Source organism: Larus michahellis, chromosome 13 (genome assembly GCF_964199755.1).
Source record: "Larus michahellis chromosome 13, bLarMic1.1, whole genome shotgun sequence".
Classification (NCBI taxonomy): Eukaryota; Metazoa; Chordata; class Aves; order Charadriiformes; family Laridae; genus Larus; species Larus michahellis.
The window spans coordinates 796452-823613 of NC_133908.1; the positions used below are offsets into that span (position 1 = coordinate 796452).

The following is a 27162-nucleotide window of genomic DNA, read 5'->3' on the forward strand; positions in this document are numbered from 1 at the left end:
GTGGATTTAAGCCGAAATTCGGCGGCGGTGCGCTTTAGGCGTTAGTCTTTGGAAAAACGTTGCCGTGATAAACTCCTCTGGCGCTGCTCGCAGCTTCTGCAGGGAGCGGAGTTTTTTGTCTTGTGCGGTTGTGAGCCCGCAGCGATCGGCAGCAGGAGCAGGGCTCGGCTGCCTGAAACAGAGCGGGAGCGAAAACTCTTTGGGGCTGTGAAACGGTTCGATTTTTGCATCAAGCAGTCGGCACCGCGGGGAGAATTTTCAGCCTTTGCGCTTTTTATTGGCGTACCCGATCTCGTGTTTAATTATTAATTTCAGAACGTTTCCAATCCAGCTTGCAGAGGATGTGTTTGAAGGGGGGGAGGCTGAATGAGCCTCCGACCTGGAGCCTATAAATTGCTGAAGCAGCAGCCGGTAAAACAATTGTGGCTAATTGTAGCCTGACACAGTGTTCCTGCCGCGCTGCTTTGGGAGCCGGCGGGGCACGTTAAATGGCAGCTTCGTAGCTCTCGGTGCTGCCGCTGCCACAAACTCCTGGTGACAAGGTGAGATGTGCCGGGACGCGTTCCCTCCCCGTCCTCGGGAAGACGAGGCCGTGGAGGCCACCGGCGGGTGCTGGGGGCTGCTCTCGGCCTTTTGCAGCGTGAGTTTGGCTTCTCTTTCTTTGGGGCCATCCGAAAGCCCTTCGCCTGGCAAAGCCAAACCCGCCGTTTGCTCCAGGGAGGTGCGCTGCAAATCTCGGTCACAGCCAGAGCGGTAAAGGTTTGTGGGGAGGGATGTGCCGATGAGTGGGTACGGGCTGGGGGGTCCCAGGGAGGCAGGTGGTGGAAGGAGCAGGAGCAGAAGGAGGGGACCAGTGGGGCTCTGATGGTGTCAGAGTTGCTGGGGGCCAGCAGCCAGGGGAAGCCCGGAGTGGGGGCCAGGCAGCAGCGTCGGGATGGGTATGGAAATGGCAAGAAAATGAGGAGGGGGAACTGGCTGGAGAGCTGTCTGGGGGGAAGAAAGGGGGACGAAGAGCTGGAGAGGTAAAGGGGAGGTTGGGATGCCGGAGGGAGGGGAGAAAGGGGTTCCAGGGGTTCCTGTGCGCCAGCCCCCTTGAGTTTGGCTCATCTGTGGCAGCGGTACCCGGCATGTCTCTATGAGCGGCGTGACGGGGTGTGACGGGTGTCGCGGGTGCAGCACCCTCGTTACGCTAACGAGGGGGCTTTTTCCCCCCAGTTAGGCAGCCTGTGTTGGGAGCTGATCCGTGCAAGCGCCAGGAGCCGGGGCTGGGCGGGGGAGGGGGTTTGCGGGAGCCCTGTGTGCACCCTTTGTAGTGCAATTCCCGAAAAAAGTGATACCTCCACTTCAGGATGGACACCTATTTTCACCCTCAAATCATTGAAAAAATACAAGTTTTCTCTGCCCTAAAAACATCATCCCCTGTCGCGCTCCCTTTGTGTGACTTGGTTTCTTCCCACTGGCTCTTCCCAGACTTTTCTCCTGGCGGGCGAGCCCTGTGCACCCCCCCGGGGTCAGAGCGGGGCTGCCGTGCACGTCCTTGATAACGCAGAGTGCGCAGCGTGGTCCTTGGCGGGGGGACACACAAACCTGGGGACCCCCGATGCTCCCGCCACGCCTGGGCTGTGCTCAAGAGTCTCGCGTCCAGGGGAGGGACCCGCTTTCCTTGGCAGCAGAGCCCAGCTTGTCCTGGAGACGGGGCAGCTCAGCTCTGCTCATCCAGACCTTTCAGGGAACTGGAGCTCCTGATGCTGAACTCGGGGAGTTTCGCCTTGTGGTTGTGGGCCGTGGCAGCTTGGGTGGTGCAGTGGGTGGCAGATGGACCCCGGGGTGGGCAGCGAGGGAGGCTGCAGGCAGCAGGACTTTGTGCTGTCGGTGGAGTCGCTCTCCGCAGGGCGGTGGAGGTGGCAGGAAGGTGCCTGTGGGCTGCACGACAGCGTAGGTGCGGCCGTGCTCGGACAACCGTCAGAGCCCAAATGCCGTCTCACCACCCCCTGCTCTGCGCCGTGGGGAGCGCGGTCTGTGCCGGCCCCGGCTCTGCCAGGCTGTGCTAGGATGGACCGGGACTGCTCCAAATCGGTGGCCCATGGAGCTGCTCTTGGGGAGGGAAGGAGGTCAGCTGCAGGAGGGTGCTGTGGGGCCTCTGGGCTGAAGCCTTGATCCATGGCAGGGTACTGGGGGTCATGCCGCGGTTCCTGGGAGCCAGGGGGTACTGGAGCAGAGGCAGGCCTTGCTGCAGCGGCTCTTGGGATCCACCTTATATATTTTTATTAACGGCCTCTGCCCACAAAGCAGCAGATGAGGAGGTTAGAGGTGAGAAGCGTCACCAGTGTCGGGAGTTGCCCCACCGAGCAGATAGGGGGGAGAAGTGGGGCTGCGCACAGGGCGTGAACAGGGGCGCCAAGAGTGAAACAGGAGCTGACCTTAAGGAGATGATGGAGGAGGACAGTCTGGGTGTAGTCATCAGGGATGGAGGGACGTGGAGTCACCACTCCAACCTTTCTAATGTTGCTGCACCAGGCGTGGGAGGACTTGGTGGAGGGTGGTGGCCCACCGCATAGTTCTGGCAGTCACCATGGGAGTCAAACTAGAGCAGATCTCCAGAAAAGTAAGAGAAATGGGAAGCCCTTGTCTTAGGAGGACACCGGGAGTGTGATTCTGGTGAGGGGGGTGGGTATGTGGTGGGTCAGGGTGGGTAAGTACCCGGCTGGCTGGAGCCACACAAGGCCATGCATGGTGCGATGGTGGGGTTGGGAGATGGGGTCCGCTGCTGGGGGCCATTGCGCAGGGTGAGGAGGTGGGTGGGAAAGGAGGGCTGTGGGTCCTGGTGAAGTTCAGGACTCAGTGGCCTGGGGAGGTGCCCTGCACCCAAGAACTCCTGGAGCCTGGGCTGCCCGCGGGACGGGCTGTGCTTTGCTGGATGCGCCGGAGGGGCCGCAGCGAGGTCTGTGCTTGGCTTTGTTTGTAGGGTGTGTCTGAAACGGGTCTGCTGCTGGGACTGCTCCACGGCCCCCGCTGGGCCTCGTGTTAAAGACAATATTGTGCATGTCCGGAGAATTGGCAAGGAGGCGGCTCTGCGGTAGATAGGGGATGGTTTGGTATCAAGGGTTGTTTTTTTTCCACAGCGGGGACCGGAGGCAGAGCCAGCTCTTCCTGCGAGTGTGGAGAGTGCCACCAGATGCTCTGAGCCCCGGGAGCCAGATCTCGCTGGTCCTCCCTGCTCTGCGGAGCAGGCAAGGCAGGGCGAGCAGACGAGCGAGTCTGCCAGGAGGTGGGCAGCTGCCACGCGCCCACTGGTCCCTGGGGCGTGCATGGCACCGCCTGCTCGTAGGTGAGGAGCTGAGGAACACAGGACAGTGTGTGTCCAGGCTTATAGGTAGGAAAGTTTTGCTTTCTTGTTTTTGAAGATCGATTCTGTCCAGAATAGAGTTTAGATGGAAAACCAGCCGTGTACAACTACTGGCCAGAATCCCTCATCTGAGCAGTAAGTATGGTAGAAAAAGGCTGCTGTTGGTAGACATCAAGGACCTTCCTAAAACTCCACGTGGCTGTTGGGACGGGATCCCCAAGTAGAGGTGCCTCCGTTGACTTTCTTATCCTGGCCATAGGGCCTTCTCTCAGACCCGGGTGCGTTGTGACAGCCGGTGAGGTCTAGGCGTGCAGAGCACAAGGGTGTTAGTGAGACCTGTTTTAGCAGCCCTGATACTGAGCAGGAAAGAAAGGACTGTGGCCTGCTCTGATATGGACTCCTCAGACATCCACGAAGGATGCCCTGAGAGGAAAGTGCGGAGTTCTTCAAATGGTAATACCGTAGCTGTGAGTCCAAAAATTATCTGCAGTAACTGATAATGCTTCTGAAGGACAAAGTCCTTCAGGCAGAAATAGGCCTATATTTGCAGATGACAGAACTGAGATGCAATCAAAAGAATATTTTATTGTATGCAAGGGCAGTTAAAACATCACCTCCTGTTGAGTGTGGAGCTGTAGGACGTTGCCTTAGAAGACCTACGCTGCAAATGACTGAAAACTAGAAAAACAAAGCTGCCACAGAGAGGTGGAGAGGCCACGGACACAGCTGGGCTCCTGGTCCTGCACAAGCAGGGAAGGGCTGTCCAGAAATGGCCGCCAGGAGCCCTGGCGAGGGGCCGTGCTCAGTGCTGCAGAGGAGGCAAAAGACCCCCGGGGCCGTGTGCCGGTCGGCCCGGGGGAAGAAATTCCTTCCTGAGCCCAGAACCGGCGATCAGCTGCTCCCGGAGCATGTGAGCAAGAGCTGCCGCCCGTCCCCCCGGGGCTGCCCTGGCTCCAGGGGACACCAGCACTGCCCGACCCCTTCTGCCCTGGAGGCATCTCAGGGGCTTTACAAGCATGACAAAATACTCCAGAAGTGCTAGGCCTGGGAGAAAAGCTGCGATTCTCAGTCCCTGCAGGAGACCATTGGGTGCTCCAAAGTGTTGAGGAAGTGAACATCTTTGAACATCTCCACTTCACGTTTCTAATGGATGCTGCATCCAGCAATGGAAGAGGTGTGGATGGGGAGCTCTGGGGTGGTCTCCAACTGCCAAGAATGGATTTTCTTGCTCTTTGTAGACCATTGAGTCCCAGCCTTTTCCACTGATACCCATTTGAAAGGCCCGGTACCCTTGGGAACCCCCAGATGTTAGTGGGTCTTCTCATGTTACGAATGGCATCAGGTCCATTCTCCAAGCTTAAAGCAGGATTAAGGTTAGATCAAGGTTGGTATCTCGCCTTGCTGAGAGCTGGAACCGGATCAGATGACCAACAGAGACCTAAATTCTTCTGTGATCCTGTGGCTACACAATAGCTCTTCAGTGCAGTGCTCAGGCGTGGGATTCAGCCTGGTGCCTGCAAGGCTGAAGTGCAGCCTGTGATGCCCATTACTAACGCCTGTGGGACCTCCTGCTGCAGGCACACGAGGCTGCCATCAGCCTCTCGACCTCTCCCAAGAGTCTTGGTGCCCTTGGGGTGAATGCTGGACATGCAGTGTGTGCGGCAAGGAGGAGACCTTTGAATGGCAGAGGAGTTGCCTGGGCAGAAGGTGCAGAGCAAGAGGTGCCATCCTGATGGCCAGCATGGTCACAGTCACAATCACAACTGCATCAGGGCTGCCATGTTGCCCTGCCTGCATTAAAAGCTGCTGAGTGGTATCACGTCCCTTTGATAGACCCTTTATCCCACTCTTCTTGAGAAACAGGCATCTCAGGGACCTGTTCTGCCTGCCTTCTCAGTTGTGGTTTTCTTCAGTCCTCCAAACTGAGAAGTTCTTCCTTGACCTTGGGGAAGCTTTCTCCCTCATCCCAAGGGAATAGCTTCTTAGGAGGTATCTCCTGCTGATCTCTGCTTTGAGATCCTGATGCGTGTCCTAGAAGAGATCTTCCTCATCCTCACTCATGTGGACCCTGGCTTTCCATGAACATGCAGCCCTTTTCCTCCAGACAGGTGGTGTCAACGAAGAGACAGAAGTCATGTCCTTGGAAACAGAGCAGGTCCCAGATGTCCCACGTGGTCACCGTGAATTCCAGTGGCACCTCAGAAACCTCCTCAAAGATCTTCCTGGTGCTCTCCCAACTTTCTTCATAGGGTTCCCCCCAGCTTTCCTTCAGAGCTTCCTGCAGAGCACTGCAAGTTCAACTGTGGTGGAGATCTGTATGGAGAGGACAAGCCTGCTGTTCCCTGCCAGCACACAGGCCTTGGAGCCTGGTTTGCTGGACCCATGCTAGAGATCATGCAGGCATTTCCAGCTGTGGAAGGGAGCAAGTCCAGGCGGTGGTGCCTGGTGAACCTGTTCCCAGAAGAAATCAAGGGAGCAGGGAGGCTGGCTGAGCGCTCGGAGCTCCTGAACTGCCTGGGAGACTGGAGGCTGGTTTCTGGTAGTGCCGGTGGTTCCTGGATGCTCCCATTGTTGGCTGGTTACCTTGGACTGATGGTCATAGTCTTGAGCCCTTAGACCTTGGGAACCTGAACTGTGTCCCCAGTAGCCCCAGGGCTGGTTTGAGTCCTATCCCAAGAAGAGGACACGGCAGTGGAGGAGGTGCAGCTGTGGGAGGACCAGGGACTGCGTACCTGCAAAACCTTGAGGATCTGGCATTGTAAGACCCAGAAGTCGAGGTGTTTCTTGTTCTGGTAGCCACAACCAAGATCCTCAGGAGTTGGCAGCTGCTCCAGCATCTTTGTCTTCTCCATCCTCCATCCCAATCCTTGAGAGGAGGGGTTCAGTGGGGTGGGGAGAGGACAGAGCTGACCTGGGAGGTGGCAGGACCCCCTGTCTCAAGATGGTCTGGCTGAGGGGGACAGCAAAGGGCCAGGGGTAGGGACTTGTGCTGGGCAAGTGGGAAGGGGACGAGAGGCAGCCCTCTCTCCCACCTTCTCCCTCTGGTGGCACCCAGGGTTGACTTGGCCAGGGCCACCAGGCAAGGGGCAGGGTCCGGACCAAGTCCATAAAAAGATGAGGCCACAGCCAGAAGCTCAGTGAGGGGATCTGGAAGAACCAGGAGAGGCCATAGGGGCAGCTGGTGTCCACGGGCACCAGGGCCCCCTTCCACAGCAGGTGAATCGTGGCTGAGGGGCTGCCGTGAAGAGCGTCATGAGTGCGTCTGTGCTCAGTGCTCCACGTGGAGACGTCTCCAGCTGAGCTCCCCAGCTGGAGCTAGCTTGGATTGCAGGCTGGTACGTCTGGGAGATGCCCACGTCACTGGGCATGGCTCAGTGCTCGGGCGTGCCGGATTTCTAGGCAGGCAATACAGACTTATTCACAGCAGCAAAACAGATGCTGACTGTGAAACGTTGCAGCTGGATAGGATGGACCTTGGTGGCCAGGTGATAAAATGACACAATAAACACAAAATAATGCTCAGGGGGAAAATAGTAATTATACCTACAACGTACTATATGCTGATATTACCATTTGGAAAAGATTTTGGAGTCACAGCGGAGCATTCAATTAAAAGAGGAGCCTGGGGCTCAGCGGCCAGCGGAGAGGCAAATGCAGCGCTAACAATAGCACCGCCAGCACTGTGCCGTCTCCCAAAAGTGGTGCGACCTCTGGCTCCCGATGTGTGCGTGGGCTGCTGAACCCGCCGGGGAGGTGGGCTGGAGTGTTGCCATGTGCCTGCCTTGTTCTTGCCTGCTCGTGGCACGTTAAGCGCTGTTGGCCACCGTCAGAGGAGGACGCGGGGGCTGAGGTCCTCCTCCTGGTTTTATATCCCTTACCTGCAGTGAAAACTCGGCGTGGAGATATGGCAGTTTTACCGCCGTGCCGGTGGCAGTGATTGGGTCAGCAGCACTGGCTTGTTTTCCGCGTTTCTTCCGTTGGATTGTTTTCCGTGTTTCCTGTGTTTGGCAGCAGGGGGGTTTCTCTGGGGGTGTGCTCTCGGGCAGCGCTCTCGGGGGGGGCGGGGGGTGACGCTGGAGTCCTGGTTTGCAGGCAGCCTGTTGCGGGGCCAATTCCCCATTCGGTCCGGAGTTTTTGGAGATGGGGCAGTATGTTCCTTGGCACCGCAACAGTTGAATCCTATTTCGATAACCCACTCCTTGGTGCCCTCTCCGAGCAGATGCTGAAGGTGTCCCTGTGCAGCTGTGAAGCTCAGGGCGTTGCTTTGTTGGGGGAGCAGATTATGAGCCGGGTTACTGAGGCACGGCCATCAGCTGCCTGACCTGGTGCAGGTCAGTGCGTTACCCTCCAGGAGCTAGTAAGGTTTTACGGGTGACCCCGGGTTCAGTCACATCGCGTTGTATATTGAGCTTTCCTAACAGAGGGGAGACCTTGGCCACGACTCCTGCAGGATCCAGCTCGGGATCGGTACCTCTGGGTGCCACTGGTGACACGATCCCGTTGTGTCTCTCCATGGGTCTGGCAGGGCAGGCTGGGGCCTTTCCACAACCATCTGGGTCTCAGCTGACTTTCTGAAATGTCTCTGTGTGCTTGCTGGGACTGGGGCTGTGGGCAACCAGAGGGCTTCTCCTCCAGTAGCGTCAGCTGAAATCCTACCGAGAACCATATTGCTTTTGCCTGTTTGGCTCCAGTAGTGGAGGAGGGACACCCAGAAACGTACACCATGCTCTGCTCTGACCTTCTCTAGGATGTTGTGGGTGTTTCAGGCAGCTGGAGCACAGCCTGTGCCTCCCAAGGGCCCAGGGGGACCATCAGTGGGGAAATTAGGAGATGCGAAGTGGGCCTGAGGGAATGGCTTCAGATTGCCATCTTTAAGGTCCAAACAAAGCAAAGGCATCTCAGATAAATTGCTGATACTCAGGGACAGGAGCTCTGACATCACCCACAAAGGCCCTCGTAAAACCAGCCAGACCAGCTGGAAACCAGTCCCACCGCCATGGGACTGCGCGTCAGCATCTCTGAGGGGTTTGAAGAAGATGGAGGCATCCTCTGGTGAGGAACATTTGGGAATCGCCCTTCTGCCTTCCACCCCACCCCCTGCCTGGGTGGCTGGGGGCCCCTGCTGTGTCCCCCACGTGTGCAGCATCCTGAGGGATTGCTCCGATGCTGCCTGGGCACGGCCTGCCTGGACCGTAGCTCCGTCCTGCTGCCAGAGCATCCATGTTCTGCTGCAGGAAACCTGCAGCAAACGCCACTCCGGGTTAGTAGCGGGTTTGGCTTGCTCATGAGTAGGCTGCGGGAATGGGCTATCGCAGACCTCAGAGCAGCTGGTCACCTTCCAGAAGAAAGCCCGGCCTCTGTGTCGGTGACAGTATCTTTTTGATATGTATGATATCAAATGATATGAAATGACAGTATCATTTCAGCTTTCTCTTTGCTCTCCCTTGCGTGCCTCACGTTGTCTCATTGGCACCTTCTGCTCACAGCGGCATCTCATTTTGGTTTGAACTTGCTTAGGTGAGGTTTTACTTTCCCTTCTGGCTTGATGATTCCAGCACAGGAAGGACACGGAGCTGTTGGAGCGGGGCCAGAGGAGGCCCCGGAGATGCTGGGAGGGCTGGAGCCCCTCTGCTGGGAGGACAGGCTGAGAGAGCTGGGGGGGTTCAGCCTGGAGAAGAGAAGGCTCCGGGGAGACCTTCCAGCCCCTTCCAGTCCCTAAAGGGGCTCCAGGAAAGCTGGGGAGGGACTCTGGAGCCAGGAGGGGAGCCATGGGATGAGCGGGAATGGCTTTAAACTGGAAGAGGGGAGATTGAGATGAGATATTGTGAAGAAATTCTTGGCTGTGAGGGGGGTGAGCCCCTGGCCCAGGTTGCCCAGAGAAGCTGTGGCTGCCCCATCCCTGGAGGGGTTCAAGGCCAGGTTGGACGGGGCTTGGAGCAACCTGGGCTGGTGGGAGGTGTCCCTGCCCAGGGCAGGGGGTGGCACTGGATGGGCTTTAAGGTCCCTTCCAACCCAAACCATTCCATGATTCTATGCTGAGGATGTCCTTGAAGCCCCCCCCAGCTCATCCCCCGTCACCTGCTCCTCCTTGGCACTCACCTCCCACCTCCTTTCTTTGCCACCCTTTGCATGGTATTTTATTATATGTTTTACTCTAAATTATTGTCCTGTATCGCTGATACATCAATGGCTTGAGACTCTGTTTCTCTGATACAAGGCCATTTTCCCTTTCTTCCTGCCAGTTTTGGCGGCGGGACATTCAGCAGTTACTCCATGTGACTTCTCCGCTGCGGTTTTCCCAGGCACTCCCAAATCTTCCTCTGCGTTCGTGCACCTTCTTACATGGTATTTTTTCCCATTTGTCCTTGCATAAATATTGGCGTGCTGCTTTCCTTGGATGCTTTCGCTCTTGCGAGCCGAGCTCTTGGCTCTTCCCTGCTCCATGTAATGTTTCCCCTTTGCAAATGAGCTGGTTCGGCGTCTCCACAGGCGTCTGCTCTTTGTGGTCTGCAGGCCAGCTTGTGTGGGCTTTGTCCTGGTAATGGTCTCTCCCGAGCTGGTACCCTCAGTGCCCAGTGTCCAACGGCACGTGTCCGCTTCGTGCCACCTGGCGAGGCACCGGTCTCGTGTTCCTCTACAGCCTGGATTATTTCTTCAGCGTGCTTCAGGCTTTGAAGGTGTTCCTGCAACGCACTGAGGCCTTGGTGGAGGTCATGCCATGCACGGCAGAAGGGGAGTTTGAAGGCGTGGGGGAAGGATTTTGCCTGTTTTGGAGGGACAGAGCTGAAAACAGAGGACTAAGTCCATATATTTTGAGTTTGTGCTTAAGTAAAGGAGAGAAATTGCAGTGCTTGACGTCGGTCTCCTGGCGCTTCCATATTTTCTCCTCATTGGAAGGGTCTTGAGGTGCTTTCTAAGCTACTTTGCCTGTGTTAAAATATCCTTTGGAAACGGTTTTTATTTCCTGCACGGATTGGAAGGCTTTGTGAAAAATATATGGTAAAACCATAGTAAATCCGTTCAAGTACAGGTATGATGAGTAAAATCAATTAAGTGTTTTATTTTATTACCAGTTGTGTTGTACGAATCTTTTCTGTTTTCAGTCAAGTCATATAACCGAAAATGTTTATCCTAATTGTTAGTCTGTACCAAATCTGAGCACACTGTCGGTCAAAGCTAATGAGAGAAACACAACTTGAAGTGGACTGTTTGCCTGTCCCACTTCAACACAAAAACCATCTTGTCTTAACAGTATAAAAAAGTAGGGTTTGGTGCAAAATGGCCTGATATCAAAATATCAGGCCATTTCTCAATAAATAATTGTTCCAAAGCGAACGGGATTTCTGCAGGACTGAGCATTACTGGAAAGCGGGAACTTACAGGACTGGGCAATAAAGTAGATTTCTTTTTTTCCGCCACCTAATAGTAAAAGAGCAAAACCTGACTGAAACGTATTTATGGTTTAATCATGGTATTTGGGCTGGGACCTGTGTGCTTACTGATTTAATTCCCAAAGGCAGGGCTTGAGTAAGTTATTCAACATAAATGATATTGGGGGGGTTTGCGATTTTAAACATTGAAAGGATGATTGAATTTCTAAGCTGAATTTACCGCGACTCCCCAGCACAGTGACCCCGGCGTCACGTTTTCCCCCTGTCACTGGGGTCACCGGGGCTGCGTGGGGCTGGGTGTGACTTGCCCCCGCGCTCTGTGCCCCCCTCGTGCTCCTGCTACCGGCTCCTGCCCACGGCGGTGGCGCAGGCAGCAGCGCTGCTCGCCGCCTGTCCTTCCCCTCCCTGCGGCACCCGGTGCCACCTCTCACCGCGCTTTTCTGCCCAACACAGGTTGTGAACAACGCCTGGAGCCCGGGACGGCGCCAGCAGTGGGTTTATCATGCGAGGATGTGCCCGCGCCCTCGCTGACCTGCCCGCCGTCCCCGCAGCCTGTCCCGGCCGGCGCCATGGGAGGATGCTTCTCCAAGCCCAAACCAGGTGACTGCCCTCCGGCGCCATGCCCCCATGGCACCATGCCCCCATCCCGCCAGCCCCGTGGGGAGAAGTAGGTCAGCGGTGGCGGATGTTGGCCGGGGGAATGTTAATTCTCGGCTCCCGCAGGGAGGATTACTGGCCTGTTAATCCCCCCAGATTCCTCGGTGCTCGGGCTCCCGGGCAGGGAGCTGTGCGGGGGCTGCAGCGGCGCCGGGGGCGGTGGGCGGGTGGGAGGAGAGCTCAGCCCCCACCCTGAGACCCCATCCAAACACCCGCTGCCAGCTCTTCCCCGTCCCGAATCCTTGTGCCCCCACCGCCCTCCCTGCCTATGCCTTCCCGCAGCACTGGGGGGCTGAACCGTCCCCTCGAGCCCCGGGGTGGCTTTGAGTGACACCGTTCCGGTATGGACGTGTGGCTCCAGCACCTTCCTTGCTGCCATGGCTTTGCCACTCACTGGCCATCCCTTCCTTTTGTCCCTGCTGAAAGAGAATGACCAGGGAAGGAGCAGGACCACCTACTGCTTGATTTTCTTGGTGCTTTCTCAGTCCCACCACCCAGGCCAGTTCCTGGGGCTGCTCCACTCTCTGGATTTCAATTTTCTTGGCGAAGCTTGTCTATGCACACTGCCTCCGGAGGGGCAAGCAGCTGTAGGCACCTGGGTATCGAGGATGCTCCCCTTGCCCCGCACGCTCCTGCGCGGCTTGCCTGGGTGGGCTCCCTGCTCTTTGTGGTCGGGTGAAGGTGGGCGTGCGTAGGAGAGGCAGGGGCTGCATAGGCAAACCGGCTGGTCGAGGGAGGTCTGGTGTGGAAATGTTAAGCTTAAGCCTTGGTCCTGAGTGTGGTTGCCCAGGGCCTTCAAGGAGAGGTCCCATCCCGCAGCTTGTGTTGGCCACCCAAGAGGGAGCTGAAGGAGGAGCCTGTCCTTGTGCCTGCTGGTGCCCAAGGGCAAGGAGAATCAGTCGCCCTGATCTGGGAGATCAGGCAGCATTCACACTTAGCCTTTGTGTGTGGAAAAATGTCTTTCGGGGACCTTTTATTGGCAATTTGTCTTCATTGCCTCAGGCAGGGGGGATTTCAGGTCGAAGGACTGGGAAGGTCAGAGGGGAGATTCAAGTTGTGTCTGCGACCTACCCCGAGCTTCCACCCACCTACCCTTTGCTTTGCAAGGCACCAGGAGAAAATAAAGGCGGTTTTCTGGCCCTGACCCGTGCTGTGATTATTTTACAGGTCACCGCAGTGCCGCAGTAACGTGGCATTGGGCACTGTGAGCGGTAAGTTTTCCTTCGTGAAAACCCACGCTGTTTGTCTCCTTCCTTGAAATGTTTAAGGAGTGAAAACACGTCCAGGAATAAGTGCTTTTGTTGACGGAACTTGTAACAAACTCTGCTGGCAGTTCCACTTGATTTTTGTATACCATCAGCAAAATCGTGTTTCATCTTGGAGCGGTGAAGGAATAAAAGCGCTCCGCAGGCATATTTCCTGAACTGCAGATTTTCGTGTAGGGCTGTATTTGCATAGCAGGGCCGAGTGACTGGAAACGCCGTCCTGTGCCATGCCGCGCTCTGCGGCTCCGATCAGGGGTCTTCAAAAGCTTTTTGACGAGCCTTTCCCCCCCCCCACCCCCGATTAGCGCGCCGCTGACTGCAGCGCTTCGGCGCGGTGATCATAAGACCGGCAGATGCAGCGAGGGAAACATTTGCAAATCCTGACTGTTCTGGCGGAGGGGTTTCGCAGCCTTTTTATGATATTTGTCATTCCCGATTCTCGTGGGGACTGTGCGGCGTCAGAGCTAAGTACTGGACTTTCCTGTTTCTAAAAATTCGCCTGTCCCCTGTGCGAATGAGAGGCGAATCACGCAGGGACGGAACAGCTATTTTCTCCCTCGGTGCTGTTTTGACACAAAGGGAATATTTCAGATGCAGCCTGATGTCAACAGAACTTCTCTAGACGCTTTTGAAAGATGCGCACGAAAGATGTCCTTATCTGCCCCCTCCCACAGAGACCCTCCGTCCCCCTGAGCACCGTCAGCGTTTCTCGGGGTACCCCTGGGGCTGCGCACTCGTGTCTGTGTGCCAGAAAGACCTTTCAGTGACCAGATCCCCCGTACGAGAGCTTTGGGGAGTGGAGTCCTGCAGCGGTAAATAACTGTGCTGGCTGTGCCAGAGGCCAGCCCTGAAGTCTGGCGGCTGCTGCGGCGCCCGACCCCATCCTGATTTTTAAGTGCTTAATTAAGAGCTTATGTTCAAGCGGCGAAGCAATCTTCCGTTATCTCTAGTGCTGCAATCCTGTGATGCCGGATCCTCTTCTGAAGGCCCAGTTCTCAATCTCCGCATAATTTTTTTTTTTTTCCTCCGGGTGCATGGTGCATAGGCGATGAGCTGCCAGCTGGCAGCCTGTGTGGGATGCCAGCGCCGCTCGGGAGCGGCAGCTGGGTCAGGATGGGCGGGTGAAGGGAAACCATCGTGCGCCGGCGACTGTTGGGTGGGAGCTGCGGCAGCACCCTCTCTGCACCCGGGCGTGGGAGCGCGGCTCGCGAAACCGATGAAGTCGTGATGATTTTTCTTTGCGCTCCCTGCTGGGCTCAGCGCTTGATGGTGGGGCAGGGCAGCGGCTCCGGCGCAACACGGCGTGTCTGCGGGTGAGCCGTGCCCTCGCACGCAGATTTGGCTCTGAGCAGGGAACGTGTCCCCTCGGCTGGGGGGTGCCGTGGGCTGCGTGTCCCTCTGAGCTTGGCTCTGAGAGCCCTCTGGAGGGCTCAGAGGCCCCCCCGGGCTTGGCTGGCAAGTCCGACCTCCTGTTTTTTGGGAGCATGGTGTCTGCAGAACAGGGCGTCTGGAGAGGGGAGGGCACAGCCGCGCATGTTTGACGTGATGGGTTTGTCATTAGAATCATAGAATCTTCATGGCTGGAAAGGACCTTTGAGATCATCGAGTCCAACCAAACACACACGCAAAAAAAAATCTCTGCCACTAGAGCATGCCCTGAAGTACCAAATGTAAATGTTTCTCAAATACCTCTAGGGATGGCGACTCAACCCCCTCCCTGGGCAGGCTGTTCCAGTGCCTGACCACTCTTGCAGTAAAGGAATTCCTCCTAATATCTAATCTAAACCTCCCCTGCCTCAACTCTCTGTCATTCTTAGTAGAAATCGTTCGGAGCCTCTTTGGGACCTCCTCTAGTCGTCGTCACCGCCGTGTGCGGGGAAGAGGCCGCGGGCGAGCCGGGGGGTGCCTGCAGAGTGCAGCTCTGGAGGGCAGAGTGAGACCCAAACGTGGCCGGCGGCGGTGGATTTACTCCGTGCTGGCTGCGGCAAAACAAACCCCGCCGGGGTAAACTGGGCTTTCCAGGGTAAACTGGGCTTTCTGGCTGTGCCCACCGTACCCGGCCGGTCCCTCCGTCATCGCTACCCTTGACGCATTCCCAGTTCCCACTGCTCTCGGAGCTGACGGCACCGCGCAGCCCGTCCAAGGCTGTTCGCCGCCCGCGGAGCTCATTTGCCCCGTGCTGCAGCCCCTGAGCAGCAAACCCTGCGGCACGGCCGGGGTGTGCGGCTGGGGAAGGAGACACACGGCTCTCCCCTCCACCGGCCCAGTGTCTCCATCCCCCATGGCATCTTCACCTCCCCCGGGCTCCCCCGGATTCAAGCCAGCTCTTGGCTCCGGCCGGTTCTCTCTTCCCCTGAACTGCGGTATTAACTTCGTAATTTCCTTGTTTCTACCATTTCGAGTATGACGAACTTTACACGACCGGATACCTGTAGTTTAAATTTAGTCTCTAGAAGGGAACCAAGCCTGTGGTAAAGAAGTCTTGGGTCATATAATTGCCCCAATTTTTTAGCCCTTCCACCTACCAACACCCTGCCCAGGCGTCGATGCCAATATTTCCAGCCTCGTGTCTGGGGTGCCCGCCTAAAAGCGGGCAGAAGGCTTTGACTTGTCCCACAAGGCTGGGAACAGTGATGAAATTACGGGAGATGTCTTGGGGGAACTGAAAAACTTACAGGAGGTAGAACGGGGTATTAACGACTGACTGGCGGGTGTTAATGGCTTGAGGCAAAGCATAAGAACATCGCGGCCACAGGGTGAAAAAAAAAAACAGCCCTGAGCCAGCCGTGGTAAATGGGGTTGGGACGATAAATGGGGTTGGGACGCGGTTCCTGGGTGTGCACATATGGGTCCTGGCAAGTGCTCCAACCCAGGGGCTGAAAACCTGGGAGGGGAAAAATAAAATAAAAAAATAATAAAAAAAAAAGGGGTCAAAATTAATAGTCTTGTCAAGATTCCGTATTTTAAGCAATTCTGTGATCTCGGGGAGCTGACTCAGGATTTTTAAATATTTAGAGCTGGCAGTGCTGAGGTGTATGGGGATGTGAGGCGGTAGCACCGGCTAACGCTCAGCTGCTTCGTCTGCTTTTCTTGTATATTCTTATAAAATCCTTCGTGTATATGTGTGTGTGTGTATATATAGAGCTTAAAAATACATATATATTAAAAAAGTACCTGAACACACAAACCCATCCACATACATATATATATATAAGTGGTGCTGGCGGTGCCGGGCAGCAGGCATAGCTGTGGCTCTGCCTCCAGACAGATGTAGACCTCTGTCTATCTCTAGATATCTCTAGACGGCTGTATCTCTCCATCTCCATCTCCATCTACATGCTTGGAGAGCAGCCGTTGCTCTGCCCCGGGAGCTACAGCCGTCACCCTCGTCCCCACCAGCCGTGGCAGGGGCAGAGCTGCTGCGTGGCAGCGGTGGCCTTGGCTGGTCCCCGAGGAGTCGGCCGCCACGCAGGTTTGTGGGCGCGTGCCTCAAACTTTCCAAACCGTTTGCTTTAAGGTCAGGAACCTCTTCTAGCAGTTGCAGAAAACGACTGTCAAAGGGATGGAGCGCGTTGGACCCAGCCAACACTGTGCCAATCGGATTTCAGAATTAAACTTGGATTTATAAATATTTCATTTAAATGTCATTTTCCCTGATGGCAATTGAAGCGGTTGGCAGGATTGGCTCAGGTGCCGCTGAGCCCCGGATTCCTGGAGGGATCATCCCTCAGGAATGCAGCTCTCTGGCCAGAGGGACACCCCATGCAGGGCCAGGGGGGGACGAGGAGGAGGAGGAGGAGGAGAAGGGGGGATAAAGGGCTGGGGAGAGGTGAGGGGGAGTTGCCCCCCACAGAGGCAAATGGTGAAATGTGGGGCCCGAAATAGGAGGGGGGAAGACTTTGTACCTCCTTTTCTTTTCGTCTGGACATTTTTCCAGCTGTGTCGGTGAGTGCCGAGCAGGGATGGCTGGGAACACTGTCACGTACCGGTGCCAGGGACCTGCTGCTTTTCGCATGTGTTTTTCTGACCAGGAAAGAAGTGAAGAGCTTCAGAGTTAAATTTCTGTCTTCATATGCGAGCACTCTGGAAAACAAAGCTCTGGGGGGTGTGGGGCCAAGTGAGAGATGGGGGAACGGCATCAACGTCACTGTGAGGGCTCGGAGCCGCCGGCTTTGCTGGTGCCAGCCCGCTCTCCACCTGCGCCACGGCCGGCAGCAGCAGCAGCAGCCCCGGGGTCTGGCTGCGAGGATGCCTTCGCTCCAGATAAATAAATGTCCGATCGCCCGGCATAAATGGATGTTCATTATATTTCCTAACTCTGTCCTGGAAAATCTGTGTCTGCTTTTCCAAACGTGATAGGAAAAGGGTGCTTATAGAAAGCAGCCTCTTTGCTGGGTGCCTGCAGGGAGCCGGGCTGTTTCTGTAGAGCCCCAGGAACAAATTTGCTCATAAACAGTTTTTTGTTTGGTTTTTTTTTTAACGCGTGGTGCTGGGCCTATTAGTTTGCAGTAGCTCCTGCAGCTGGCAATAACGCGACAGAAGTTCACATTTTCTGTTGGTTCATCGTGAAGACGCAGAAAATTGCTTTACGGGATGTGTCTGCCGGAGCCCCCAGCAAATCCTGCCCCCGGTGGGTGCCAGGATTCGGCACTTCGGCAAAAAGCCGCCCCTTCCCCTGCCCTGCCGAGCTGGCACAAAAAGCAGAAACTCGTAGGACTCTTGAAACGATCACCTGCCCCCGGTGCCTGGATGGCCACGGCCACTTGCTTTTCTCCCTTCCTACAGGAAGGACCTTCCCCTGGGCTTTTCTTCCGTTGTCCTCCCAACGGACTTGCGGCAAATGGTGCGGGGCAATGGGTGAAGCCGGGAAGACCCAGCTCCCTTCTCTTGCTGCAGGGCTCGTCCCTCTCTTCTGGGGCACGTTGTTCCCCTCTCTTTGTACTTTGTACCTTTTCCTTAGCCCGTTCAGCTTGTGGGCTTTAATTTTTATCTTCTGCGCAGCTTTTTCCTGTTCGTGACATTTACAAGGGAGGGAAAGCTGAGCGGTCTCCCATGTGCTTGAGACTCTTCTTCAGTCTCTGGCGCTTCCCCCCTGGCTCGCTATAGAACTCCCCCGGGGTTTATTATAAATATTAATGGCTTTAGTTTTATGAAGTCCCTAGGAGCTAAAGGGTTGTTTTTCACTTTATGATGTGCGAGCTCATCACTGGCTTCCTCTGATGCTCCTGCGCCCATCCTGCTCCCCTGGGCACGGGGGACGGCGAGGCTGGGTGAGCGCTGCCCTTCGGGGAGCTGGGATGGACGTTGGTGCGTCGCCACCGGGGTGGCCGAGGAGAGCCCCCTCCGCTCCCCCTCCAACACGGCATGGGGAAGGGGGGGCCAGCAGCTGGTGGGGCAGGGGGACACGAGGGGCAGCCCCCCGGCCGTGCCGTGCCGTGCCAGGGCTGCTCTGCTCCGTCACGACAGCACCCAGGGTGGGGATGAGCCAAGGGCACCCGCTGGCTCCGGTGTCCTCTCTGATGGCTGGGGGGGATGCGCCGTGCTGGCACAAGCATCTCCCCGGTCCCCGGGCAGGGGATGCTTTTACTGTCAAACCTGGTCGATGGCGTACACCTGTGTAAAACAGACAATCCGTGCTTCTCTCACGTAGCGCTCAAGATTCCCTCTACGCCGAAAACCCCATGCAGAAATAATTTTGGATATTTGTAGTTCCTTATTAATTGGTCTCCATCTAATGAAGCAGCTTTATACACCACGCAGCGGTGGCTTTCTCTCTCAGTTAACGTTATCTACAAAAATTAAAGGGTTTTTTGAAGGCTGTCTGAACCCTAGAGATCTTGGCATGCCTCACATTTGGCTGCCTGAAGCTGTTTTCCACTCAAACTGTGGACTGAGAGGTTGTTTTGCACCCATGACTAATGTCTGCTTGCAAGAATATGTCTTTTATGCATGCAAAGGTGCCCGCTCGGGAAAGAGCAGTAGAATAGTGGGCTTGGGTAATCAAACTGAGTTTGGTATTAAATGTTTTATCTTCCCAAGCAAGCCAACAAAAAATGTCTGTTGTGATGTCTGTCAGCCCCTTTTGGAGTCCAGGGAAGGAGGGAGAGGCAGAACGGCAGCAAAACCTCCAGCTTCGTTTCAATGAAGATTTCTCTTTGTTTCTGCAGTTGAAGTGAAAATTGAAGTTGTGATACCCGAGAAGGAGAGAAGCAAGGAGGAGATGTCGCCCAACGGAAAAGCCAGCCCCCTGATCTACAAAGTCAATGGGACTGCCCGGCACTATCACCTCGAGGAGCACCCCATTGCCAGCAACCCCTACCACAACCCAAAGGATGTGGTGGAAGCATCCGTGTGCCACGTGAAGGACCTGGAGAACGGACAGTAAGTGCCGCAGATTTTTGCAGGTAAAACTTGAGAGACCTTACAACCCAAACCAAAGCCCTTGCCGCCTTCTTTAGAGTTTCTGGAAATGGTAGTTTAACTTGGTAAAATAATATTTTTTATTTCACCTTAAAAAATTACATCACGTAAAAGTGACACCTGATTTTTACCAGGAGGTCTGCTGTTCCCTGCGCGGTTTGCCCTGGGGCTTGTCTTAGAAAACTGCGACGTTCTGGAGCAGAATTTCTCAGCAGGGTCTGCTCAGCTTGCGTTAGACAACCCTGGCAATTTTTTTATAAATTTATAGCCTTAGTAGTTTTATACAAAGCAGCGTGAGTGGCGCATGGGTGGAGCTGGTGGGGCAGATCGCGAGCTCCGTGGCTTCTGCAGGGCCTCGCTCCTCTGGCCGAACTCATCTCTTTCGATTTGCTGTCTCACCCAGGGTGCGGTTTTCCAAATCTTTTGCTAATGGCGACACACTTCGGCTGTGTACAGTTTCACTGCCCTGATTTAAGATTTTTCTGACGGCTAAAAAGTGCCTGTCCTGGTCGCTGTGCGGTACGGGCTGGTGTTCCTTTTCTGGGGTAGACGTGCCTTTTCTGCATCGTGTTCTGTTAGTCTGATGGCCAACGTCTCAGCGGGCTCTGTCCTTCTGGGAAAGAAAACGTAGTTTGAAAGAGTTTTTATTCCAGTGAGAGAGTGATATCAGGTGTGTGGGACACAGCAGGGGTCTGACAGCTTGTTGCTTTAAATTGAACTATTGCTTGTGATGGCATTCTAGAATAATCCATGTACTTTGTGCTAAACTTAAGGGGCTTCATGGGCTATAAATTCTTCTCGTGAGGTAAGTTCATCCAAGAATAAGCTCTTTTCCATCGTGATGGGAATTTATGTATTAGACTGTTCTGCAGAGGGATGCGTTGGGCGCTGTCGGATTAAACCTGCGCGTGGTGAGGTGTGGCTGGCACTGCGAGCTCTGCGGCGGCTCGAGGAGTGCTGGAGGGCCATGGGGACCTGGAGGCAAACGGCATTCTCCAGCGAACGGTGGGGGCGAGGAGTCCATAGAGAGGCACCGGACTGGAAGGCAAGTGCAGGGGCTGCAGGGCTGCTCTGGGAGGTGACGGGCCACCCATCGCCCCCCGCACAAGGCTGGGGAAGAGGGGACCTGGGGCAGAGCACAGGCGGTGACCGGGATTGCCTTGAAGCTGGAGCAAAAAGGGAAGACTACCCTGGGAAATCCTGGTTGCATAGGGAGAGTCCCGTTCCAGTGTCAAGATGTAGCCCAATGGCTAAACACCAAGGTTGGGTTTAGGAGGCAGCTTCTGCCGACTTCATGTTTGGGGCGTTACTAAAAAAGTGTGCTCTGCTTTAGTGCCCCGGTGCAAGAAGGACGTTGGAAAATTCGGGCTGCAATAGATGCATTGACTGGAAAGCACGCAGTACGGCAGGTGAAAAGATTCTCCGCCGGTCGTGGGGAAGGTGAGGAGGGAGCTGGGTGCCGGCTGTGGGAACAAACCTGGCCACAGGCGGCTGTAGCAGGGAGCTCCTCAGCTAAAGCCAGGGCTGGAAACTTGCATCGAGCTGGAAACTGGGCTCACGCTTCATTTGTGTGTGCGTTCGGCTACTGAAACACACTCCCAAGCGCGGCAGCAGACTTGCCGTCACTGGACATTTTAAGTTGAGAAGCACTTTTTCTCTAGCAGCCTGAGTCTAGCTCAAAAGAGAGGTGCTGTGAGAAGGTCCTGTGGCTCGCGTAGGCAACAGGCCAGACCAAAGGAGTCCCTGAGAGGTTTTCCAGGATGTTTCTCTCAAGGCGTCTGCTGGGAAGGGCCATGCATGGGCACATCAGCGGTGCGGGGCACTGGCGTAAGGGTTCGGGCACCTCTACGTTGTGTTAGTAGGTTCTGCGAGGACAGGGTGCTCTTTCTGCCCACCCTTTCTATCTTTCTGGTACCCAGACGGTCCCAGCAGAACCAGTAAAAGGTACTGGAGGATAAACCCTGGTGCTGCTGTACCCAGCTGGACCCAGCCAGCCTCCCATCAGCCTAACGGGGGGAGGTCGATGAGCTGCAAGACAGAAAACCCTCCCCAATGCTCCCTCAGCTCCTGAGCAAAGGTCCTTTGCAGACCAAAGCTGAGTTTTGGCCGGTGCTTCCCAAGTGGGGAGAGGAGTTGGGCAACAGGACAAATTCCCAACTGAGTAAATAGCTCCGTGGGGAGCAGTGCAGCATAAATCATGCTCTCGCTCGCTCTGGAGTGAGTGTGGGATGGGGACCCTCACAGGTGGCTGTGTGCTGCCTTGAAGACACCAGGTCTTGTTTTTGACTCTCTCAGAACACACAGTTCCTTGGGTAAGTTGTAAACTCTTTCACTCATCTTATCTTATCTTATCTTCCCATAGAGTTATGGGTTGTCATTTAACCAAGGGTTTTATCTGGAGTACTGCACAGCTGAGGAATGCAGTAAGACTTGTACTGCTCTATTCCCCTCGTACCCATGGAAGAACCTCCAAGTGTCCTACATGGGGAGGGAGCAGAGCTGCATCGCTCAGGAGTGGGGCTGCCAATTTACTGGGACAAAACGGTTGCCAAGGGCAGGCATGACGAGCTCTGCTGCTGTTTTCACCTGAGGCGGCAAGGAAATTGAGCATTTGTCGTTAATCTAGTGGGACAGTTGATGCAGATGGAGCAGGCGCCTGCACGAAGACTTGTCCAAGGTGGGTTTGAAGGTGTTACGGGGGTGCTGGTGGACTGACCCCTGGTCTCATCTCCATGGCTGTGAAGCAGAGAGCGGGACAAGTGTCTTTGTAGCCTGGGTGCAAGTGACGGGATAGAGTTGGGGTGTTGCCCAAAGAGGAAGGAGCAGGCAAAGTGAGTCCCATTCTTCTGAGAGCCTGGGACCTCTTGTGCATGAGCAGCATTCAGGGATCACACATGGCCAGTAGCTTTCTTGATCACATGGGGTTTGCTGTGGGCACAGTGGTGTATTCGGTGCACCAAATTCAACGCGCCAGGCTTGCCGTAGAGACTGTCCACTTTGTGCGATGGGAACAACCAGGATTTCCCGATAAACATCAAGTTGTGCGGGGACAGGCTTTCTGGCTGGCAGAGGGGAAGTTTCCAGGGAAGAGCAGCTCTGCACTCCGTGCCCGGCTCCCTGCAAAACAAGGGCTTGCTCCCCCTCTCTCCGCTTTCCTCCATGGTTAGCTGGAAGGCTCTGCCGTAGGGAAGCAGCTGCTGACAATTGCTTTGGGAAGAAGTTCAGTGCCTCACACAGAGCCATGGATTGTACACCTGAGTGGTGAGAAGAGAAAGGGAGGTGAGGACAGCACACGTTGGGATGAGGATCTGGTGGAGACGTAGTGAGAGGGCAGAGATTTACTCAGTTCAGAGCAAGATCAGTCTCACTCAATGATGCTGGGCCAGCCGGCACTGCCCCTATGGCTGGGAAGCCGCAGAAATCCCCTTGGCAAAGATCTGGGCAGATGGGGGAGTCTCAGTGCTGGAGCCTCCTGCACCCCAGTCTCCAGACTCTGCAGGGCAGCCTCCTGGAAATGAGGAACGGTTGAAAGACTCATATTTCAGCGGATAGTGCAACTGCCCAGCGTGATGCAACTGCCTGAATGCGACCCAGTTCTGTATGTGGTCTGCAGGGCTTGGAAACTCTTGCAAAGGAAAGCACATGTCGCAGCTGCATTGCAAAACCCGTGCCCGGCCGGTTGAGCATGCCGAGCGACGTGGCACGGCCGGCTGGGTGCCGGTGGCCACTGGGGAGGAGGCACGCCAGTCCCGGGGAGACCGGCTGCTGTGGGCGAAGGCACCCACTATTCAGGGGCACGGCACCCGCACCGCAGCCGGTGCAGAGGTGGGCATCGCTCAGCATGGCCCTGCTGAGCCGGGGGCTGCAGGTCAGCCCCCCGTCAAGGCAAGGGAGTTAGAAAGGATTTTCTAAAATGCTGCCTTTCCAGCACTAACGGCATCATGAATCACTCATCCAGCAGATGGGGATGCTCAATAGCTCTTTCTGTCTTTGCAGACAAGGTGCATGATCGGCAAAGAGATGCTTTTGGCCAGGGCAGGGGTGGCTGGAGCCTCAGCCTGGCTTGGCTGGTGAAGGACCAGTGGCTGCAGCCGGGGCGGTACGACCCAGAGAGCCTAAAAATGGCAAAGCTTTGTGTGTAAAGGATTCCTGCCGTGCTAACGGCGCTTTTGTCCAGGGTACCACACCAGCAACTGTGGTCTTTCAAATAGTACCTGAGTCTCCCTGGGGAACGGCTGTAGGGTTGAGCCGGCTCCTGTGCCAACGCCGGGCCGAGTGCCAGCCGCACCAGGGAGGCAAAGCTCCTCGGCGGTGCAGAGCTGGGGCCAGCAGCCCCGAGCAGGCGGGCAGATCGCGGTGTGAGCTCTGCTCTGCGAAAACAGCCGAGGGAAACAGCAAGGAGATCACACCTTAGGTGTCTGCTGTCCTGCGGGTTTTATCGGGAAAAGGTGACCCGCGTTGCTGACCCTGGGACGTGGCCAGGACCAGAACACAACCCCCTGCGGCGCAGGGAGGCAGACCCCAAGGCCGGAGTATGCAAAGGGTCAGGGTCACCCCTCCTGGTATTCAAGTCTCAGAAATGTTGTGTTTGCTTCGAGTGAGGGAACACAAGCCTGGCAGGGACCTGCTGAGCTGCTGGGGCCAGGAAGGGAGGTGGTGTCACAGTAGAACCAGTTTGGTTTCTTGCTGCCACTGCAAGCTGAAAAGCTTTATTCTGATCCCCTGGACTTGGGTGAAGACCACCATCCGCTTCCCAAGCAGCTGGGGAGGTGCTTTGGGTCACCTCTTGGCACAGTGATGGATGAAGAAGCTGCCACTTGATGGCCCAGCTTGGATGTGCCCCAGGCTGGGAGCAGCAGAGCCGCCTCCAAAGCCATCTTGGTGACAGGAGTGACCCACTTCTGTAAGTCACCTGGAGCTGGTGGTGAGCGAGTAGAAGGAGGCGAGAAGCCCTGGGGGGACCAGGGCTGGGGTACGGGGTGAAGGGGTGGTGTGCCCTGCCAGGCGGATGCTCTGCCATGTGTTTTCCGTGCTCCTCCTCCCCAGGATGCGGGAAGTGGACCTGGGCTGTGGGAAGGCTCTGCTCATCAAGGAGAGCGGCGAGTTCCACGCCGTGGGACACAAGTGTCCCCATTATGGGGCTCCACTGGTGAAAGGTCAGTCTGTGTCACATCCTAGGAGACTAACCAAGGGCATCAAAGTGTTGGCAAAAGATGTCCCAGTGTTCACCTGGCTGTGCTGCTGGGCACGGGGCAGTGCCGTGCCACACACTCAGCACCATCTTGGCGTCTTCTCCCTGGGGGAAGGCATGGGCAGAAAGCTGGGGGTGCACAAACCTCCTGGGAGCACTTCGCCACAGCTCTGGTTTGCTGGTGACCCCACCTTGCCCCTGCTGGTCACAGGGCTGGGGCTGCTTTGGGTGACTCTGAAGAACAAAACAGCACGGGCACCGGTAATTCGCCTTCTGCTTCATTCCTCAGCTGGAGCTGAACCTCTCTTTGATGGTAAGAAACAGCTGCAGCTCACTGTCCCCATGCAAAGCCCGGTTTCATACTGTTCTGTTTACGGGTTCCCAGCCACTGAGGAGTTAAAGTGTCTTAAAGGGAAAAATAAAATCACCCTATGATTTTTCGGGCCACTCAGTCTTAAAAAAACCCACAAAACCAGAGCTCCCTGTAAATCAAAATCCTGTTTGCGAGGGCAGGCAGAAGCTCCTTGGGCTGATGGGGACCTTTCAGTAGCAAAACAAAATTAAGTTGCTGGTGTTATTGATTGAAGTGGGATGAGGTACAGTGGTTTCCCATCTTGGCACTGAAAAAAGATGTGTCCTGGCATTTTCTCGGCACGGGCTTCAGGCGGGTCCCTACCCGGAGTCTGAGTAATGGCAGCGGGCAGCATTGGCCTGGCTGCGTGCTGGAGAAGTGTCACCCAAACTGGGGGCAGGGGGGCACTTTGCCGGAGGTGGGATCCTGGGGAAGACACAGAGCATCCTGCTGAGTGCCCTCTGGGTTCTGCTGGGCGCGGGCAGCCTTGCTCTCAGCCCCTCGCCTGGGGCTGGCAGCCCACTGAGCGGGGCAGAAGAGCCCCGCGCTGCTCCGGTGGCCGACGGAGGTGGGAGCGCACCTGCCTTTCGGAGACCTGCGGGCGCATCCCGTGGAGCGGCCGCTTGCACGGGGGACTTGCTGGGAATAGAGGATTTGCTGCAGGAGTAAGTGCGGGGGCTGCCCCTGCCTCCCCGGGCGTGGTGGGTGCCGAGATGTGCCACTGCTGTGCCTCGGCAAGCGACGGCGCAAGCTCAGCGCCAGTCCGGCATGGCCAAACGGCAGGCATTCGCACTGCCCTGGTACGGTGAGCTGGCTCTTCCAAGCAGGAAAAACCAAAGTCCAAGGTAGCAGCCTCCGAGCAAACACTTGGGAGGGATGAACTTGTGGCTTTAGGCCTGCCCCGTGCTTTCCTGGCGGTGTGCAGGCTCCTTGCTGCGTCAGGATCCACTCTGGAACACGCCTGCTCTAAATCAGTGACGCTCTGCTGGAGGCACTGCTTGCACCGGGGGCTACGGGGGCACGCGGAGGTGACAGCAAGACGCCGGGGACTGCAGCCCCAGGCCCTGCTGGGGCACGAGATTATGTCCCCGGCAGAGCAGACAGCTTTGGAGCTGTGCTCAGAGGCGCTGGAAGGGCACTGTTGGCGATGGCATTTTAGATGGGATCCCTCGCAGCGGATCCCAGTTGGGAACTGTGTTCACCATCTGTCCCAAATGGCTGGTCTGGTCCCACGCGCAAGTTAAGAGAACTCCGCATCAAGTAGCCAAGATGTTATTGACCATCCAGGTCCACAACAGCTGCCACATGTTCTGTAGGAGAGGTGACGCCTCTGGGTAAAGGAGTGTCACGGCTCACAGAGTCTGAACATTGAAGCTGCTCTGCGTGGAGCAGCACAGGTCCTGGGCAACAATCTTCAGCCTTCAGGAGGTCATCTTCGCTCAGCAGCGGCATTCACATTGTGAAGAAGCTGAGGAGTCCACCATCACCGGGACAGCAGGAGGGAGACCTGGCCTCTGCCATCCCTGCCCTGGCCAGGTCACGGCAGCTGGGTCTGGGCGGGCTGCAGGCAGGGACGGGAGGGAGCTGCAGGGCAGCACCAACTCTGCTCTGCCATGTTTTCCTGCAGGGGTTTTGTCCAAAGGAAGAGTCCGCTGTCCCTGGCACGGAGCTTGCTTCAACATCAGCACAGGAGACATAGAGGACTTTCCTGGTTTGGACAGTTTACCCCGGTTCCAGGTAAGACCTTCGTTCTTGCAGCAGCAGAGGAAATCACAGAATCACCGCATGGTTTGGGTTGGAAGGCGCCCTTGAAGAGCACCTAGTCCAAACCCTCCTGCAGTAAGCAGGGACATCTTTCTCCAGATCACATTGCTCAAAGCCCCGTCCAACCTGACCTTGAACGTTTCCAGGGATGGAGCATCCACAGCTTCTCTAGGCACCCTGGGCCAGTGTCTCGCCACCCTCAGAGTGAAAAATTTCTTCCTTATGCCCAGTCTAAATTTACCCTCTTTTGGTTTAAAACAATTACCCCTTGTCCTATCACAACAGGCCTTGCTAAAAGGGCTGTCTCCATCTTTCCTGTAGGCCCCCTTTAGAGACTGGAAGAGGCTGGAAGGTCTCCCCGGAGCCTTCTCTTCTCCAGGCTGAACCCCCCCAGCTCGCTCAGCCTGTCCTCACAGCAGAGGGGCTCCAGCCCTCTGATCTTTTTTGTGGCCTCCTCTGGACTCGCTCCAGCAGATCCACGTCCTGCCGCTGCTGGGAGCCCCAGAGCTGGACTTCAGGTTGGGGTCTCACCAGAGCAGAGTAGAGGGGCAGAATCCTCTCCCTTGGCCGGCTGGGGATGCCGCCCAGGGTGCGGGTGGCTTTCTGGGCTGTGAGTACACATTGCCGGTGCGTGTCATCCACCAGCACCCCCAAGCCTTTCTCCTCAGTGCTGCTCTCAATCCATCCATCCCCAGCCTGTATTGATACCAGGGGTTGCCCCAGCCCAGGTGCAGGACCCTGCACTTGGCTGGGTTGAACTTCATGAGATTCACATG

The 27162-nt window shown here is 56.0% G+C and overlaps 1 protein-coding gene across 2 annotated transcripts in view; it reads left to right on the top strand.

Annotated features, from left to right (window-relative positions):
* AIFM3 (AIF family member 3) overlaps window positions 1-27162 on the top strand; it is a 51501-nt gene that overhangs the window by 817 nt on the left and 23522 nt on the right. For both annotated transcript variants that reach the window (XM_074606802.1, XM_074606803.1), the window contains exons 2-5: window positions 11191-11337; window positions 18827-19040; window positions 24126-24235; window positions 26250-26359. In XM_074606802.1, the coding sequence (XP_074462903.1) occupies window positions 11307-11337; window positions 18827-19040; window positions 24126-24235; window positions 26250-26359 (465 nt within the window). In that variant the 5' untranslated portion in view covers window positions 11191-11306. The remainder of the gene's footprint in view (window positions 1-11190; window positions 11338-18826; window positions 19041-24125; window positions 24236-26249; window positions 26360-27162) is intronic.